This window comes from Mesoplodon mirus (assembly GCF_964341445.2).
Source record: "Mesoplodon mirus genome assembly, chromosome: 5".
Lineage (NCBI taxonomy): Eukaryota > Metazoa > Chordata > Mammalia > Artiodactyla > Ziphiidae > Mesoplodon > Mesoplodon mirus.
In genome coordinates this window covers 135949667-135968624 of record NC_138980.1, presented here as the reverse complement: position 1 = coordinate 135968624, position 18958 = coordinate 135949667, and the positions used below count along the sequence as shown (strand labels likewise).

The 18958-nt window shown below is 39.1% G+C and overlaps 1 protein-coding gene across 1 annotated transcript in view; it reads left to right on the top strand.

Annotated features, from left to right (window-relative positions):
• Positions 1-18958, top strand: part of ZSWIM6 (zinc finger SWIM-type containing 6) — a 211996-nt gene that overhangs the window by 124158 nt on the left and 68880 nt on the right. The window contains exon 2 of the mRNA XM_082622336.1: positions 9520-9876. Coding sequence (XP_082478462.1) covers positions 9520-9876 — 357 coding nt within the window. The remainder of the gene's footprint in view (positions 1-9519; positions 9877-18958) is intronic.

Sequence of the window (18958 nt, the reverse complement as noted above, 5' to 3'; positions counted from 1 at the left end):
TTTGTAAAAGTAAATACTTTGATCATTTTTAAATTTTTATATTTTAATTTAGATTTTTAATGAAGGTTTCACTTCAAATAGGATGGTATAGCTGTAAGTATTAACAATTATGATAGTAATACATTTTTGTTAATAAAGATTTTTTTCATTTATTTTTCTTTCTTAATGCTCAGACCAGTTTAATGTCTCATATCTGACTTCATGGAATTGGGAGCATTTAGGTTCCACGATAAGCAAGAAATTGTATACATTTTTTATATGAAAAATAACATATTCCTTACTATTCTGTTTACTGTGTTTACTTAAATGTATTTTTACTAGAAAGCCTAGTTTAGGCTGAATTCTAATCATCTTAGGTCGGTGACCCTGGACCAGCAGCCACAGCATCACCTGGGATGATGGGTGGGGCCCAGGAATCCTGATGCACATTCCAGTTTGAGACGCACCAAACTATATGTTCCACCTACCAAGAGAGTAAGAGGGTTTGTGCGTTCTTTCACCTAACAAATGCTTCTTGAGTGTTTCCTCCAGGATAGTCCTCTGTGACAAGGGTGCTACAGAACTCGGCTGTCTCAGATGATGTCACAGCCCCCTGCTTCGAGCTTAACTCGATATAAGCGAGACGTGAACGCTTAGAAATAGGCTTTATTTTAAAGTGGAGGGGTCAAGCCGGAGTTCCAGGGTGTGGGTGGAGGAATTTGGCTACCGAGGCCTGCATTCTCCCTTCTGGGGTCTGAGCACACTTTTCTTTCTTTCTTTTTTTTTTTTATTAGTTTCTGCTTTATAACAAAGTGAATCAGTCATACATATACATCTGTTCCCACATCCCTTCCCTCATGCATCTCCCTCCCTCCCACCCTCCCCATCCCACCCCTCCAGGCGGTCACAAAGCACCGAGCTGATCTCCCTGTGCTCTGCGGCTGCTTCCCACTATCTATCTACCTTACGTTTGGTAGTGTATATATGTCCATGCCTCTCTTTCGCTTTGTCACAGCTTACCCTTCCCACTCCCCATATCCTCAAGTCCATTCTCAAGTAGGTCTGTGTCTTTATTCCCGTTTTACCCCTAGGTCCTTCATGACATTTTTTTAATTAAAATTCCATATATATGTGTTAGCATACGGTATTTGTCTTTCTCTTTCTGACTTACTTCACTCTGTATGACAGACTCTAGGTCTATCCACCTCATTACAGATAGCTCAGTTTCGTTTCTTTTTATGGCTGAGTAATATTCCATTGTATATATGTGCCACATCTTCTTTATCCATTCATCCGATGATGGACACTTAGGTTGTTTCCATCTCCGGGCTATTGTAAATAGAGCTGCAATGAACATTTTGGTACATGTCTCTTTTTGAATTATGGTGAATTGGTACAGCCACTATGGAGAACAGTATGGAGGTTCCTTAAAAAACTACAAATAGAACTACCATATGACCCAGCAATCCCACTACTAGGCATATACCCTGAGAAAACCATAATTCAAAAAAATGAGCACACTTTTCTCCTTACCTCTTGGCTCTAGTAAACAGACTTAGTTTCCAGAGTTTGTCCTTCACCTCAGCTCCTAAAGCAAATAGCCAAGCATTTCTAAAGGTTGTTTTGCTGTAAGCAACAACGGGAAATAAACAAGTAAAAGGATCTTCTGTCCCCTTCCCCCTTAGGGGAAGTAAGACACAGGTGTGTAGAGGTGCTCGGAGTTGAACACCAAAAGGCTCTAATAAACTTAATCTGTACTTTAGAGGTTGGGCATCCAGGTGAGAGGCCAAGTGAGGGAGGGGAAGAGGAGGGAGCACTGAATTGTAGGGACACCATTGGGGGCTATACGGATGGGGCAAGGGAGCCTGGCTGATCTGGTCTTCAGGAAAGGTGGAAGTCTGGAGCTGCTTTGCTTGTATTAGAGAAGGTTGGCATTAGAGAAAGTGGAATTTAAAAATTGGGGCAGATAATTTAAATTCCTAAGCACTTTGTGGCTTTATAGTTGTGCACATAACTCAAATTCTACCTAATTTGTTTATCACCCCTCCTCCCCCGGCTGCCCACCCAGAATCTGGGTCTGGGCAATGGTTGTTTCCCTCAAGTATGCATGTTAAAATACAGAAATACATTTTGGAAAATTACTTGACAGTAATGGGGGGAGGGGCTTATGTAGTTCAAGACTGGGGATGACAGAGTGATGTAATTTTTTTTTTTAAATCCAACACAGTCTCCTTAAACTCAGCTTCTTCTAGGTGCTCATTACAGATGGCTAAATTAGTGGATAAGTGTCATTTTTTTTCAGGAATAATATTAAATAACTATGTAATGCCATTCATATCTAACACAGTTATTCTGATCATACGGGTCCTTGGATGAAGTGTTGTGAGGATCTGCATTAACGAGGAAACAAAACCAATACTGAACAGAGTGCCTCTGGGAACTCTTGATTGGGCCCATCCAGTGCATGCTCCGTAAATTTTTATGTTGTTTATATGGTGTGCTGTGGTTTACAGTCTGGTCTTTGCATTAATTTGCCATTGTCTTTCTCTCAAATATTAATGAAGTGTAGGAGCAATTCTAGTCCAAATAGGCATTTTGAAGGTGGACTTCAAAACAAAGCTTTTCCTTTAAAAAATAATTTTTCTGAAAGACGGAAACCACTTCATTAGTGATTGCCGGCAAAATCTCCTAATGTCTTTCCATAAGCTGTTTAAGCTTGGTGTTAGAAATTAGGGCTAGAGGATTTAATTAGCCAGCTCACAGGATGCAGTCTCTTTAATTTAGGATATCCCTTTGAGAAAATTACATAGTTGAAGAAAGAATATCATATTTTAGACAAGTTGGTTTTGAGTTGAGTTTATTGCCTCTGTCTTGGTCCCCTAATATGTCTGTACTGCTGATCTGGAAATTATGCTTGATTTGAATTAAAACTTTTTGTTTTTAAAATTGATAATTGCAGCATGGCATGTTGGATTGTGTGCTGTTCTCAGAGTTAGGAAAGGTAAAAGTTGGGTTTTGTGGGGCAATGATTAACTTATATATTTTACCAGGGACACATGATCACATATTAGTTACTATACATTTAGCCAATGCACTGGGTTTAGCAAACCAATGAATGCTTTGTTATGAGAGTGGTTAACACTTCCGCAGTTTTAGACTTAGCTTTAGAAACTTAAAAGAAACCTCTTACAACCCTTGCCATCCTTTCAGCCATAACATTGCATTGCTTTGGTTTCTGCCTTTAATTTCCCTGGGGGTTCTTTTTATTTAGGAAAAGGGTGAAAGATGTATTTGTGTAAGTACTACACCAGTGCTTCTGTTAAATTCTTTTTCAACAAAAAATATGTTACTTGAGCACCTCATGCACAGGGTGCATATTTTTCTGAAAAGAATGTGCCCTGAAAGCAGTAGTTTTTAGTGTGTGTTTATTTCATGTCTACCAGTTTACTTTAGCTTAGACAATTTCTAATGTTTTCAGTTTGTTACCATTTTTCAGTTAACTGAGGACATACACATACATGCACAAAGTGGCCAAGCTTTAGAAATTCTTTGTGTATTTTAAAACAGTTGTCTCTCCAGTCTGATATCATGGGTCTCCTTGTCACCTTTAAAATGCAGCTAAAATCTAACCTTAGATATGGAAAACCAGCTTTCAAGGAAAGCTTATTTTTAGAATATCAGTGAAGAATTTAATATTCACTTTCTAGAAACCTTAATTCTCGTTAATGTGAAATTAATGTAGACGATTCAATTGTGTAGTTCACATGTGAGAAATTTGCCCCTTCGGTGTTTCCCTGCTAAGTCTTATAAACTACTGACCAAGTGCAAAAATGAAAAAGTTTTGAAAGCCTCTCTGGGAGCTATGGGTATCCCTGGATCATGCTTTGAGAATCATTGCATTATAATATTTTTGAAGTATCTATGGTTACTTAAAAAAAATCTCTCCCCGAACATTTTCTAGTTCTCTCAGTATGAAAGTAACACTCTTTCGCATTTATTTTCCAAGCTACTTCAAGAATGAGGTTCCTCCTTCCCCACAAGATTCCAGTAGCCATAGAGGAAAAAAAAGTGTTATGGATAAAGGGAATGTTTCCAGCACCCCTCCTCCCTTATTTCTCCAGCTGGTAAGGGAAGGAAAGGGAAATAAAATTTAATGAGCACTTTTACTATGTGCCAGGTGCTTTACATATGTTATTTCAGTTTAATCCTCAAAACAATCCTAGGAGGTATTTCTAGCCACATTTTGCACAAAATACAGCAAGTATCAGAAAGTTTAAACAATATGCCCAGATCACACAGCATTTAAGTGGACAGAACCTGATCCGAATCAAAGTCTGTTACCAAGGCCTGTACAACACTGAGCCTTGGTTTCTGCTTTGTTTTTCTTTATTTCCTGCAGACTGAGAATGTGAATACTAACATTATATTGGGTGCTGTGGTGGCATGACGACAAAACGATTTGACTGCCCTGTGAGGTTTGCTCTTATGGAGTTAACTGTCTTTGACAGATTATATTTTGTAAAGTCAAATATATTTATTAAAAAAAGATTTATGTCGTTTCTTCAGTTTTAGTTCTTTGAAAATAAAACAGTTAATTATCCATGGTTTACCACAGAGCTCAGGATTACCCCTTTCTGTGTCCTCAGTTCTGTCATATCGAACAGCTGACTGTCCTAGAAGGAGATTTTTGCATTTACAATCCCAAAGCCGCTGGTCACCCGGGATTGTCAGAACTCCAGAAAGGCAAAATCCATTCTCAAGAACTTACTTTTTGTTTCAAGTCACGCAGTGCCTAAAGGATAAGACCACTGAGGGGTGCAGAGGAAGTAGTGGGGGAAGAATGTCTATAGGGACATCTCTAGTTATCTTTGAGGGAGGAGTATTCTCCTTGCTTCTCCTGTGAGTGCTATGGTATGATTTAGGACCCAGAGAGAGTGAGTTGGTGGAATTTCAAAGTTTCCTCAAATTGGAGAGGCCAAAATACACTACTACACAACCCTGAAGAGAGGCGTGATGGAACCTCCTGCATGTTGACTCAGTATTGCATTGTCTTAAAAACTAGTGTACCTGCTGTCCCCTCTGTGTGTATGTAATTTTCTTGTATCTAAAGTAAACCCACGGGTTTCCCTGGTGGTGCAGTGGTTGAGAGTCCGCCTGCCGATGCAGGGGACGTGGGATCGTGCTCCGGTCCGGGAAGATCCCACATGCCGCGGAGCGGCTGGGCCCGTGAGCCATGACCGCTGAGCCTGCGCGTCCGGAGCCTGTGCTCCGCAACGGGAGAGGCCACAACAGTGAGAGGCCCGCGTACAGCAAAAAAAATAAATAATAAATAAAAAATAAAATAAATAAATAAAGTAAAGCCTCTTACCTCTAGCAACATCAGCCATCCCAGCCTAAAAGTAAGGAGGGAAAAACCCCAAATAGACCTCTGAATATTAAATAATTCCCACAAATCTAGTCAAATTAGAGGTGCAGCTGACCTGAGGGCAAAGAATTTTCTATGAAAAAGGATAGCAGTATAGGAGGGGAGTCATTGTGATTGCTGATAGTAGAGAAAAAAACAAGAGCCCGCTTAAAAAATACTGCCACCTGCAGTTGTCTCTTACAGGGAATGCTGTCCCATTCACTTGGTAATACCCTGAATGGTCAGCTGATTAGGGTGGCAAGGTAGAACTTACATTTAGAAATATTTCCAACAAAAATGGTTGGAATTTTAAAAGGAGTTTGGGTACTTGAAAGATAATCTAGAATTACTTGGAAAATGAACATTCATGAAATGCCTTAATCTTGATGATATTACATTAATGAAGTGTACTTTTATAAGACATCAATGTGTTTATTTGTGCCCTCACACATCTCTTGAGTTAATTTGTTTTGGAAGTCACAATATTTTATAGTTTGCTTTTTAAAAAATTTTATGAGAGTGGTAAATACTCAACGTAATATAATTGGATAGTAGGTGGGGTTTTCCCCCAGCATAATTGTACGATATCAGGATTCACTATACTTTACTTGTGACTTGTACAACTCACATGAATGAAGAAAACTCTGTTTTGCAAAACTATTTGAGGGCTTCGTTGGTTCTGCTAAGGTCTCTTCTCTCTCTTTTTTTTTTTAATTTTTATTGGAGTATAGCTGCTTTACAATGCTGTGTTAGTTTCTGCTGTCCAGCAAAGTGAATCAGCCACACGTATACATATATCCCCTCTTTTTTGGATTTCCTTCCCATTTAGGTCACTGTAGAGCACTGAGTAGAGTTCCCTGTGCTGTACTGTAGGTTCTCGTTAGCTATCTATTTTATACGTAGTATCAATAGTGTATATATGTCAATCCCCATCTCCCAATTCATCTCACCACCCCCTTCCCCCTTGGTATCCATACCTTTGTTCTCTACGTCTGTGTCTCTGTTTCTGCTTTGCAAATAAGACCATCTGTACCATTTTTCTAGATTCCACATATATGCGTTAATATACAACATTTGTTTTTCTCTTTCTGACTTACTTCACTCTGTATGACACTCTCTAGGCCCATCCGGGTCTCTACAAATGACCCAATTTCATTCCTTTTTATGGCTGAGTAATATTCCATTGTATATATGTACCACACCTTCTTTATCCATTACTCTGTTGATGGATATTTAGGTTGCTTCCATGTCCTGGCTATTGTGAATAGAGCTGCAATGAACATTGTGGTACATGTCTCTTTTTGAATTATGGTTTTCTCTGAGTATATGCCCAGTAGTGGGATTGCTGGATCATATGGTAGTTCTATTTTTAGTTTTTTAAGGAACCTCCATACTGTTCTCCTTAGTGGCTGTATCAATTTACATTCCCACCAACAGTGCAAGAGGGTTCCCTTTTCTCCACACCCTCTTCAGCATTTATTGTTTATAGAGTTTTTGATGATGGCCATTTTGAGGTGATTTGTGAGGTGATAACCTCATTGTAGTTTTGATTTGAATTTCTCTAATAATTAGTGATGTTGAGCATCTTTTTATGTGCCTCTTGGCCATCTGTATGTCTTCTTTAGAGAAATGTCTATTTAGGAAGGGCCTCTTCTTTGATAGTTAAATCAGTCTCTTTTGAAGCACCTCTTACACTATAGCCTTGCAGACTATTTAAATACTAACTAGTCTAACTCTTTTGGATTCTCAGCTGTCTTGGCTTTGCCTGTGATGGGAGTCCTTCAGTATCACTTTTGTGGAGAGACAAAGATGTTGACTTGGTGGATAAGGAGAAATAAAATAGTGTTAAGCTGGGAGAGATTGATTTTATAAATGGTTAGTTTATGATAACTATCTTCCTATAGTGACAACTAGTTTCTTTTGTACACATATATGTGACAGGTAGAAAACAGAACCTTTGCACTAAGTATACAGAATATACTTGGAAACTTTCTGGACTTATTTATGATCCATTGATCTTTTTCTTGTCTTAATCTGTGCCTGTCCCATGGACTTTTAATTATTGTAAGCTTTTAGTGCACTGGTATACAAGAAGACAAGACTGCTCTTATTATTCTTCATTTCTAAAATTTTCCTGGGTGTTTATTTACTTATTTATTTGCGGTGTGCGGGCCTCTCACTGCTGTGGCCTCTCCCATTGCAGAGCACAGGCTCCGGACGCGGTCTCAGCGGCCATGGCTCACGGGCCCAGCCGCTCTGCTGCATGTGGGATCTTCCCGGACCGGGGCACGAACCCGTGTCCCCCGCATCCGCAGGCAGACTCTCAACCACTGCGTCACCAGGGAAGCCCTGGGTGTTTACTTTTTATGTGATCTTTTTTTCTTGTGGGGAAATACATTAAATTTTTTTTTAAATATGATTACATTTGCTATGTATCCTTTCTTTAATTGCGGTTTTCCAAAAAAACTTCTTGGCCAAAAGAGATAGAGGAGGAGACTGGAATATCCATTTGAAAACAGGGATAATCTCTGTGGAAGAAAACCAGAGGTTACTGTATTACGGTTATCAAAATTCCTTATTGTGAAGCAATAATAGTGACTTGATTTTTGGAAATGCACTTCTTAAATTGATAATCTGGTAAAAAAATATGACAACACTTTTCTCTTTCCACTGTGTTGCTGAATATGAATTATCAAGATGAAGTTACATTACTCTGAAAGATTTCTCGTAAGTTGAATAATGTTTCTCCCAGCGCCCTGGCCTAAAGGAACCCCTCTCTTGAAAGAGATAGTAAGTAGGGTTCAGATGCCCCATATGTGAACTCTGGGCATCATCTGGCTGTCATTCTCGTGTCACGTCTCTGTAGCTCCATGTGCAGCATCCTTCCCAGAGTTCCCACGTGGTGAAAAGATCCTTCTCTTTGTGACTGAAGGGGAACCTGGAGAAATAGTGGCCTGCTAGGTAAATTTTATTAAAGTAGCATAGGTAGTGGAAGGCTGAGAGAGTCAGAGGCTTCATTACATTTCTAACATTCAAGTTTCTGTTGGGTACTTAATCCTGAAGTAAGTCTGTGCCCTGGAGTTTTCCCCTTAATGTTTATCACTGACCCTCTGCATGTGGCTTTCAGAGAGGGTAGATGGAACTGAATGGTGTGCCAAAAAAAATTCAGGATAAGCTTCCGCATATTTAGGGAAAAGGAGTGAGGTGGGTGTATGCCCTGGCCAAACAGGACAAGACTGACTGGTGGCAGCGGCAGTGAGAGGCAGTTTTCACTGGCTGTGAGCTGTAGCTAGAGCTATCCAAGGAGCCGTTGCTGCCTGTGCGGGTTGAGTGTCTCATTTCTGGATCCTTCGAAGCAGCAGCCAAGTGCCATTGGTCAGGGAGGTTGTGGAGGGTTCCTGTGTGGTTCTAAGTTGAGGCTACAAGGCCTCTAAGGCCCCTCACCACTTGGTGATTTTGTGCACCCATGTGTGCATGTGAGCATGTTTAACAGCCTACCTCTGTACCAGCTTTACTCTGTATGATAGGAAAGAAAATAGTCATTGAGCTACTTCAGCTGTGGTGTGCGTGCGATTTGATGGGCTTTGCAGTTCCCCCAGCACATACTGCTCAGAGACATTGCAATATCGGGGCTGCCTGGAATAAAGGTGGAAGGAAGGGAGGAGTTTGTTGAGAGGAAAGCTGAGCTGGCCTGCTCTATTTTAAAAAGTTGTTTAAAAAAGGGTGGAATGCTGGGAGAGAAAACTACTGATCTAGGGGATTTTGGCCAGGTATATACCACACACAGATTTAGAACAGAGTAATGATGGCTTACTCTAGGTAAGCTATGATCTAGGTATAGGTATGATGTGGTGTATGAATATACATATATATAGGTGTGATGGTGGTATACTGCAGTAAGTGTTTTCGTATGGCTGTGTAATACACTACTTCAGCATGTCTGTTAAATAGCGTTTATGTTTTACTTGTAAGGTGCGGGGAGAGGGAGGTTGGAGTGGCCTGAATGTTTTTACTTGAAAATAAAAGCTGTCGTCGTTTTTTCTGGCAGCTGTCAAGCACTACGCATTTCAAAGAATTAAAATATTTTGTAGCATCTGAATGCAGAAGCTGAACTCTCCTCCCCTTCTTTCACATAGGTTTCCACTTGAGTGGCACAGTGACAGAACCTGCAATACAATCGGAGCCAGAAACTGTTTGTAACGTGGCCATCAGCTTTGATCGTTGCAAGATTACCTCAGTGACCTGCAGCTGTGGAAACAAGGACATATTTTATTGTGCCCATGTCGTGGCACTGTCTTTATACCGCATCCGCAAGCCAGACCAGGTCAAATTGCATCTTCCCATTTCAGAGACTCTCTTTCAAATGAATAGAGACCAACTACAAAAGTTTGTACAGTATTTGATCACAGTGCACCACACAGAAGTTTTGCCAACTGCTCAAAAATTGGCAGATGAAATTCTTTCCCAGAATTCAGAAATCAACCAAGTTCATGGTGAGTATAGATACTTATTCTATAGATTGCTTCTCTGGATTATTTTTCATTTATAAATTTAATTCTTTTGCATGAAAATGAATTAAATATGAATGAGGTCATCAGCATCGCTCTTAGGTAGCTGAAGGTTTAAATTTAGTTTTGCATCCTAAAACATTTCTTTTGAAGTGTTTTGTACCTTCTACTAGATACCAAGTCTTTTCTGCTCAGAAAAATCTCTCATTTTTAAAGCTTGGCTCTTATATGTTTGTTTTGTAAAATTTCATCAGATACTAGGGATCAGTTATAGTAAACACAAATTCACCTTTGTCAGCTGTTGTCAGTAAACTGACTTGTGCATATTGAGAATTTTTTTCATTTTCTTAAAAAATTTATTTTCCAAGGCAGTAAGTTTCTGTTATGATGCCTCATATTAAGAAAGTAACTTATTCTTAGAAAAAGATGAGAATTTATATAGAGAGAGTTTAGGATATGACTATTATTGTGTGTAATAAATCTCAAAAAGGGTTTCTTTTAAGTCTTTTATACACTGAACTTGTTATCTCACTTATTTGTAAACACATGTATCAACTGTCAACATACAGTTGAAATATGGGACCAGTCAGTCACTCAACCCTATCCTTTTAGGTTTTCTTCAAAGTCCTTACTTGATGTAGCAAATATAAATGTTTAAGGAAAGCAGTTTGAGATCATTTCTTTAAAACTTTTTAAATTGTGAGATATAACACAGAAAAGTGCATAGAATATGTATGTGTAGGTTAACAAAGTGAACCAACATCCAGGCCAAGAAATAGATGACTCTTGGCACTTTGGAAGGTTCCACATGTCCCCTTCCAGTCAGTCACAGGCTCCTTTCTGTGTCCCATGGTAACCATTGCCTGATTTTTTATGGTAATCACTTCTTTGGTGCTTTGTGTTTTAATGTTAACATCACTAAACACTGGTTTAGTCTTATCTGATTTTAAACGTTATGTATCTGACTTCTTTCATTCAAAATCGTGTTTATATGATTTATTCATATTGTTTCATGTACCCTTAGTTCATTCATTTTCATTGCTCTAAAGCAACACTAGAAATACCAATAGAAGTACAGTGTGAGCCACATGTATAAATTAAAATATCTTGTTAGCTTCACTTAAAAAGAAGTAAAATTAATGTTAATAATGTTTTATTTATCTCAATATATCTAAAAAATCAATTCAACATATTCATATCATCCCAACATTCATAAATATCAATTCAACAAAAATATTGATATATTTCACTTCTTTTCCATATTAAGTCTTTGAAAATCTGTTGTCTGTTTTACACTTACAGCACATCTCACGTCAAACTCTAGCCACATTGCAAGTGTTCAATAGCCACATGGCTAGTGGCTACCTTATTGGACAGCACATACTCTATAGAGTATTCTAGGTATGAGGACACCACAATTTATTTGTCTCTTCCACTGTTGATGAACCTTGTTTTGAATAGAGCTGCTGTGAACATTCTTTTACAAGTCTCCTGGTATCTTATGATACTTTTAATATGTCTTTTATGTCGGGGGAAAATCCACATAGCCATATTTCTTCTAGTGCTCTCCATGTCAGTCTCAGCTTTATTAAAGTAGCTGTTATAAGGTGTGTAAAGCATTTTACCTGGTAGAGTCTGCCAGTGTTGAGTAACAGGATTGTAAACAACTCTGCCGCAGAAGTACCCTGGACCCACCAAAAGCACATGCATGCAAGGACTTTTTAAGTAGGCTTCTGCTCTGTCATATCATCTGTCTTAATCATGTTACCTTGTGAAAATTCAGGCCAGCTAACAGTCATCTCAGAGATTTCTCAGGAGCCTATTTGTGGCTTCCTATTAAATTGCTCATTGAAGGCAGAAGAATAGCATATACCATTTCTTCAAACTTTTATGCACTCTCTCTTTTTCCTTTTTTAGAAATTCATATATTCCATTTGGTCATTTTGTCCTCTGAGTTTTAGTTTAACCAGAGGTCCACATCAACAGTAAGGTGTTTGTTCTGCATTTGTCTTCCTTGTTTTGAAGGATAGCAGCCCCCAAAGTTTCTTATGTAAAAGCTTTTAAAATGCATTTCTGTGTCGAAATAGTGGGACTAATGAAACAATCTAAACTAAACTTGGATGTGAGAAAGTGTTCACATGACATTATATTTCTCTCAGACTTTCTAAAATTAGAAGAAAAAGATATCTAAGGAAATATCAAGGGCAGAATGCAGGTTAGCTTTAGACTCAATGTGATTTTCAAATAACTTTTGTATGAGAACAGCTTCACGAAAGCAGTGAACTTGAGAAGTTTATCCTGCCAGCTTTCTCTCCACTTAATTTATCATAAGATTTGCTCCTGGCCTGGAAATGGGCCAATTACACAAGCTGCCTTCCTGCCTTCCATTCTAGTGTGACAAGTGGCAAAAAAAGAAGAGAGGTAGAAAGCAGGCCATGACCTTAAGTGTTGAAATGGGAAATCTGCTCCCTGGAGGGTCTTATTTTTACTGTTAGATTGATGATTTAGTAGGGGGTGGGATTTAAAATGTTTTGCAGTTATTTGACTACATGGTCCCACCTGCCTCCAAACATCTGTACATTAAGCATTTTCTAACTCATTTTAAAAGCACTATTTCCTTGTATGGTTTCGAGGGTGTGTTTTTTCTTTGAGAAAAATGTCTTGAACATGAATATTGGGAAGAGTTCATTTTTCTCTAAGGAAAAGCATCACTTTTACCTTGCTAGATAAATAGGGTTAGGATAAGATTTAGATTAGATTATCTTAATAGGTATCTTAAACAGAATGAGGTTTAGCTTATCTAAATCCTTTATAAGAGAAAGTCATAATATAATTTTTAAGTAAATACAAACTATGTTGATAACAGTAGGTTTTTCCTTTTCCTTGTGAACTTGTCCTAATGCTTCTTAAAATTCTATTAGTTGCTTTACTTACTATTTTGAAATATTTTATTTTTAAAAGAATTCTATGCTGAGGAATTAAAAGCTTTTTCAAGTCTATTTCAGGTATATTGTTTCTCAAAATTTCCTTGTAAGCTACATATTGCAAATTTATAATTGTAATAGTTTCTAGACTAAGAAACCAAGGAGAATGGGTTAGTGACTTATCCAGGGTCACAGGTTGAGTGAAAGTAGTCAGAATATAGATGTAGTCATCATAATAGTTCAGTCCTTGTCAGTTTTTTACATTTCATTTTCTTTTCATAAAATTTCCTGCATAATTGTGATTAGATTAAATCAATCACTGTATGCTAAAAAGTGGGTGTAAGATAGTTAATGTTAATGGCCCTCCAAGAAGATTGCCAGTTGTAGTCTTTCATTGATAAGCAAAATTGTTTGTCTTGGTTTTATATTAAAATAAAACTTATGGGCTTCCCTGGTGGCGCAGTGTTTGAGAGTCCGCCTGCCGATGCAGGGGACATGGGTTCGTGCCCCGGTCCCGGAAGATCCCACATGCCGCGGGGCGGCTGGGCCCGTGAGCCATGGCCGCTGAGCCTGCACGTCCGGAGCCTGTGCTCCACAACAGGAGAGGCCACAACAGTGAGAGGCCCGCGTACCGCAAAAAACAAAACAAAACAAAACAAAACAAAAAAACTTTCTAGCTTCCATATTGTTAAGAAAAAGCTATTGTCTTTACTAAGTATTTATTTGGAAATTTACTGATGTCTAAGTGCTAACCCACTCTCTTGATTATTTCAACTCAGCCTTTTTTGGTCTTTTATGCTTCTTACTAAAGGAGTGCATTACAAATTAGTAAATTGTGGTGTAGGGACAGAACATTGAATTTGAAACCTGGAGGCCTGGAGTACAGCATTGTGTCTTCTGTGTATTACCTGTGTGACCCTGAGTGAGACTCATTTTTTTCCTCATATTTAAAATGCTCATAATCTTCACTAGCAGCGTTGGAAAAATTTTAGTCATATAATATATACATGTGTAAAATATTAAAAGAGAGAGTTTACCATATGTTGGGGTACCCATAAGTAGTCATAGTTAAAAAGAAGAGGGAAGAAACCAATTGGGAGATGGATGATAATAGAGTTGTAGGTCAGCTTGCTGTGCTCTGACTCTCTGGCACATATTTCCTCCTCTTCTACTTTTTTTCCTTTTGCTCTTTCTTTTAGTGACCTCCCTATGGGATAGCCAGTACTGGGTAAACTACAACAAAAAGGGACAGATTGAGTGGAAACTGTGGCATTGGTCTCTGCTTGGAACAGAGGGAAAAGGTGTCATTTCCGTGGCCCTTTTACTCCCAGAGCTTGAGTCAATCCCAAAAGTAGGCTAGATTCATCCCTCACTTCAGTGCCATGTGTCCAGAGATACTGTCTCAGTTAGCCAGATATAGAAGGGATATAAAGTTGACCCTGGAGCAACTTGGGGGTTAGGGGCATCAACCGTCTGCACAGTTGAAAATCCATGTGTAACTTACAGTCATTCGGTCCTGGGTACCTGCGGTCCTCTGTACCTGTGGTTCCTCATGCCCACAGTTCTTCTGTATCTGCAGTTCCACGTCTGTGGATTCAAATGGGGATTATGTAGTACTGTAGTATTTACTATTGAAAAAAAAAGTCCCTCTAAGTGGACCCATGTAATTCAAACCCAGTTGTTTAAGGGTCATTTGTATTCATGTCAGGTGAGGGTGGACACATGACATCTAAGATGTTTTCCACTCACGATTCTGTGACTCGTTGGTGATTGTATTTTTTACAGAGACACAGGAGGCACCTAGCATCCATACTCCAAAGATGTACCTCTTGTAGTTCTACCCAAGTGTGCATTTGTGTGTTGTTCTTTCATCAGACATTTCAATTTGTTTGAGGATGGTTCTTATAAAACTAGCACTATAAATTCCATTCATGCCTGCCTGTTCTGCTTAATTTAGCCTTCGAATGCTTCTGTGTCCCAGCCATCATATATATCAGTCTATTCAGTCTCTTCCAGATATTACCAAACAATCAAATCTATTCAGCCATCCCATGTCTGTTGTATAGCTTATGTTTACTTGATTGTAAGCTCCATCAGGGGTGAAACTATGACCTGTGTATTTTGCCATCCTCCCTAAGGACAATATTTAAGAAGTAATGGGCACACTGGGACTTCCCTGGGGGCGCAGTGGTTAAGAATCCGCCTGCCAGTACAGAGGACACGGGTTTGAGGCCTGGTCGGGGAAGATCCCACATGGTACGGAGCAACTAAACCCATGCACCACAACTACTGAGCCTGTGCTCTAGAGCCTGTGAGCCACAACTACTTAGCCTGTGTGCCACAACTACTGAAGCCCACGCGCCTAGAGCCCGTGCTCCACAACAAGAGATGCCACCACAATGAGAAGCTCGCACACTGCAATGAGAAGCCTGCGCACCGCAGCAAAGAGTAGCCCCCACTCACCGCAACTAGAAGAAGACCCTCACGCAGCAACGAAGACCCAATGCAGCCCCCAAAAAAGAGTCCAGGACCAGATGGCTTCACAGGTGAAGTCTATCAAACATTTAGAGAAGAGCTAACACCTGTCCTTCTCAAACTTCCAAAAAACTGCAGAGGAAGGAACACTCCCCAATTCATTCTATGAGGCCACCATCACCCTGATACCAAAACCAGACAAAGATGTCACAAAAAGGAAAACTACAGGCCAATATCACTGACGAGCATAGATGCAAAAATCCTTAACAAAATACTAGCAACACATTAAATCCAACAGCACATTAAAAGGATCATACACCATGATCAAGTGGGATTTATCCCAGGGATGCAAGGATTCTTCAGTATATGCAAATCAATCAATGTGATACACCATATTAACAAATTGAAGAATAAAAACCATATGATCATCTCAATAGATGCAGAAAAAGCTTTTGACAAAATTCAACACCCATTTATGATACAGACTCTCCAGAAAGTGGGCATAGAGGGAACCTACCTCAACATAATAAAGGCCATATATGACAAAACCACAGCAGACATCATTCTCAATGGTGAAAAACTGAAAGCATTTCCTCTAAGATCAGGAATAAGACAAGGATGCCCACTCTTGCCACTATTATTCAACATAGTTTTGGAAGTCCTAGCCATAGCAATCAGAGAAGTAAATGAAATAAAAGGAATCCAAATTGGAAATGAAGAAGTAAAACTGTCACTGTTTGCAGATGACATGATACTATACATAGAAAAGTCCTAAAGATGCCACCAGAAAACTACTAGAGCTAATCAATGAATTTAGTAAAGTTGCATGATACAAAATTAATACACAGAAATCTCTTGCATTCCTATGTACTAACAACGAAAGATCAGAGAAAGAAATTAAGGAAACAATCCCATTTACCATCACAACAAAAAGAATAAAATACCAAGGAATAAACCTTAACTAAGGGGGCAAAAGACCTGTATGCAGAAAACTATAAGATACTGATGAAAGAAATCAAAGACAACACAAACAGATGGAGAGATATACCATGTTCTTGGATTGGAAAATCAATATATATTTTTTAAATTTATTTTATTTATTCATTTTTGGCTGTGCCGGGTCTTTTTTGCTGCACGTGGGCTTTCTCTGGTTGTGGTGTGCAGGCCTCCCACCGCCACGGCCCCTCCTGCTGCGGAGCACGGGCTCTAGGCATGCAGGCCCCAGCAGTCGTGGCATGCAGCCTCAGTAGTTGTGTTGCGCGGGCACAGCAGTTGCGGCTTGCGAGCTCTAGAGTGCAGGCTCAGTAGTTGTGGCACATGGTCCCAGCCGCCCTGCGGCACGTGGGATCCCCCTGGACTAGGGACCAAACTCGTGTCCCCTGCACCAGCAGGCGGACTGTCAACCACTGCACCACTGGGGAAGCTCCGGAAGAATCAATATTTTGAAAATGACTGTTCCATCCAAACAATCTACAGATTCAAAGCAATACCTATCAAATTACCAATGGCATTTTTCACAGAACTAGAACAAAAAATTTTTACAATTTGTATGGAAACACAAAAGACCCCAATAGCCAAAGCAATCTTGAGAAAGAAAAATGGAGCTGGAGGAATCAGGCTCCCTGACTTCAGACTATACTACAAAGCTACAGTAATCAAGGCAGTATGGTACTGGCACAAACACAGAAATATAGATCAATGGAACAGGATAGAAAGCCCAGAGATAAGTCTACATGCCTGTGGTCACCTAATCTATGACAAAGGAGGCAAAAATACACAGTGGAGAAATGACAGCCTCTTCAATAAGTGGTGCTGGGAAAACTGGACAGCTACATGTAAAAGAATGAAATTAGAACACTTCCTAACACCATACACAAAAATAAACTGAAAATGGATTAAAGACCTAAATGTAAGGCCAGACACTGTAAAACTCTTAGATGAAAACATAGGCAGAACACTCTTCGACACAAATCACAGCAAGATCTTTTTTGACCCACCTCCTAGAGAAATGAAGATAAAAACAAAAATAAACAAATGGGACCTAATGAAACTTCAAAGCTTTTGCACAGTAAAGGAAACCATAGACAAGACAAAAAGACAACCCTCAGAATGGGAGAAAATATTTGCAAATGAAGCAACGGGCGAAGGATTAAGCTCCAAAATTTACAAGCAGCTCATGCAGCTCAATATCAAAAAAGCAAACAACCCAATCCAAAAATGGGCAGAAGACCTATAAGTAGACATTTCTTCAAAGAAGACATACAGATGGCCAAGAGGCACATGAAAAGATGCTCAACACTGCTAATTATTAGAGAAATGCAAATCAAAACTACAATGAGGCATCACCTCACACCGGTCAGAATGGCCATCATCAAAAAATCTATAAACAATAAACGCTGGAGAGGGTGTGGAGAAAAGGGAACCCTCTTACACTGTTGGTGGAAATGTAAAGTGATACAACCACTATGGAAAACAGTATGGAGGTTCCTTCAAAAGCTAAAAATGGAACTACCATAGGACCCAGCAATCCCACTACTGCTCATATACCCAGAGAAAATCATAATACAGAAAGACCCGTGCACCCCGGTATTCGTAGTAGCACTATTTACAATAGCCAGGCCATGGAAGCAACCTAAATGCCCATTGACAGATGAATGGATAAAGAAGATGTGGTACATATATACAAAGGAATATTACTCAGCCATAAAAAGGAATGATCGTCATTTGTAGAGACGTGGATGGACCTAGCGAGTGTCATACAGAGTGAGGTAAGTCAGAAAGAGAAAAACAAATATCATATATTAACGCATATATGCGGAATTTTAAAAAATGGTATAGATGACCTTATTTGCCAAGCAGAAATAGAGACACAGACATAGAGAACAAATGTTATATGGATACCAAGGGGGAAAGGGGGAGGTTGGGAGGAATTGGGAGATTGGGATTGACAGATATACACTATTGGTACTATGTATAAAATAGACAACAATGGGAACATACTGTGTAGCAGAGGGAACTCTACTTAATGCACTATGGTATCCTAAATGGGAGGGTAATCCAAAAGGGAGGGGATATATGTATATGTATGACTGATTCCTTTTGCTGTGCAGTAGAAGCCAAAACAACATTGTGGAAGCAACTGTACTCCAAAAATAAGTAAATAAATAAAAATTAAAAAAAAAGAAGTAATGGGCACTCACAGTTTGTTAAACAAAAAGTAACAGTGTCCTTTATTATGTAGTAAAGATCATTTATGAGAAACCCATAGCTAAAATCATACTCAGTGGTGAAAAGCTGAAAGACTTTCTTCCAAATTCAGGAACAAGACAAGGATGCCCACTCTCACCACTTCTATTTGACATAGTATTGGAAGACCTAGCCAGAGCAATCAGACAAGAAAACCAAATAAAAGGCATCCAAATTGAAAGGGAAGAAGTAAAACTGTTATTATTTGCAGAGAAAGCCCTGAAGTCTCCACCCAAAAACTGGTAATTGAATTCAGTAAAGTTGCAGGGTACAAGGTTAATATACAGAAATCTGTTGCATTTCTATACACTAACAGTGAAATATCAGAAAAAGAATGTAAAAAAAAGTCCTGTTAAAAATTGCATCAAAAAGGGTAAAATACTTAGGAATAAACTTAACCAAGTAGGTGAAAGACCTATATT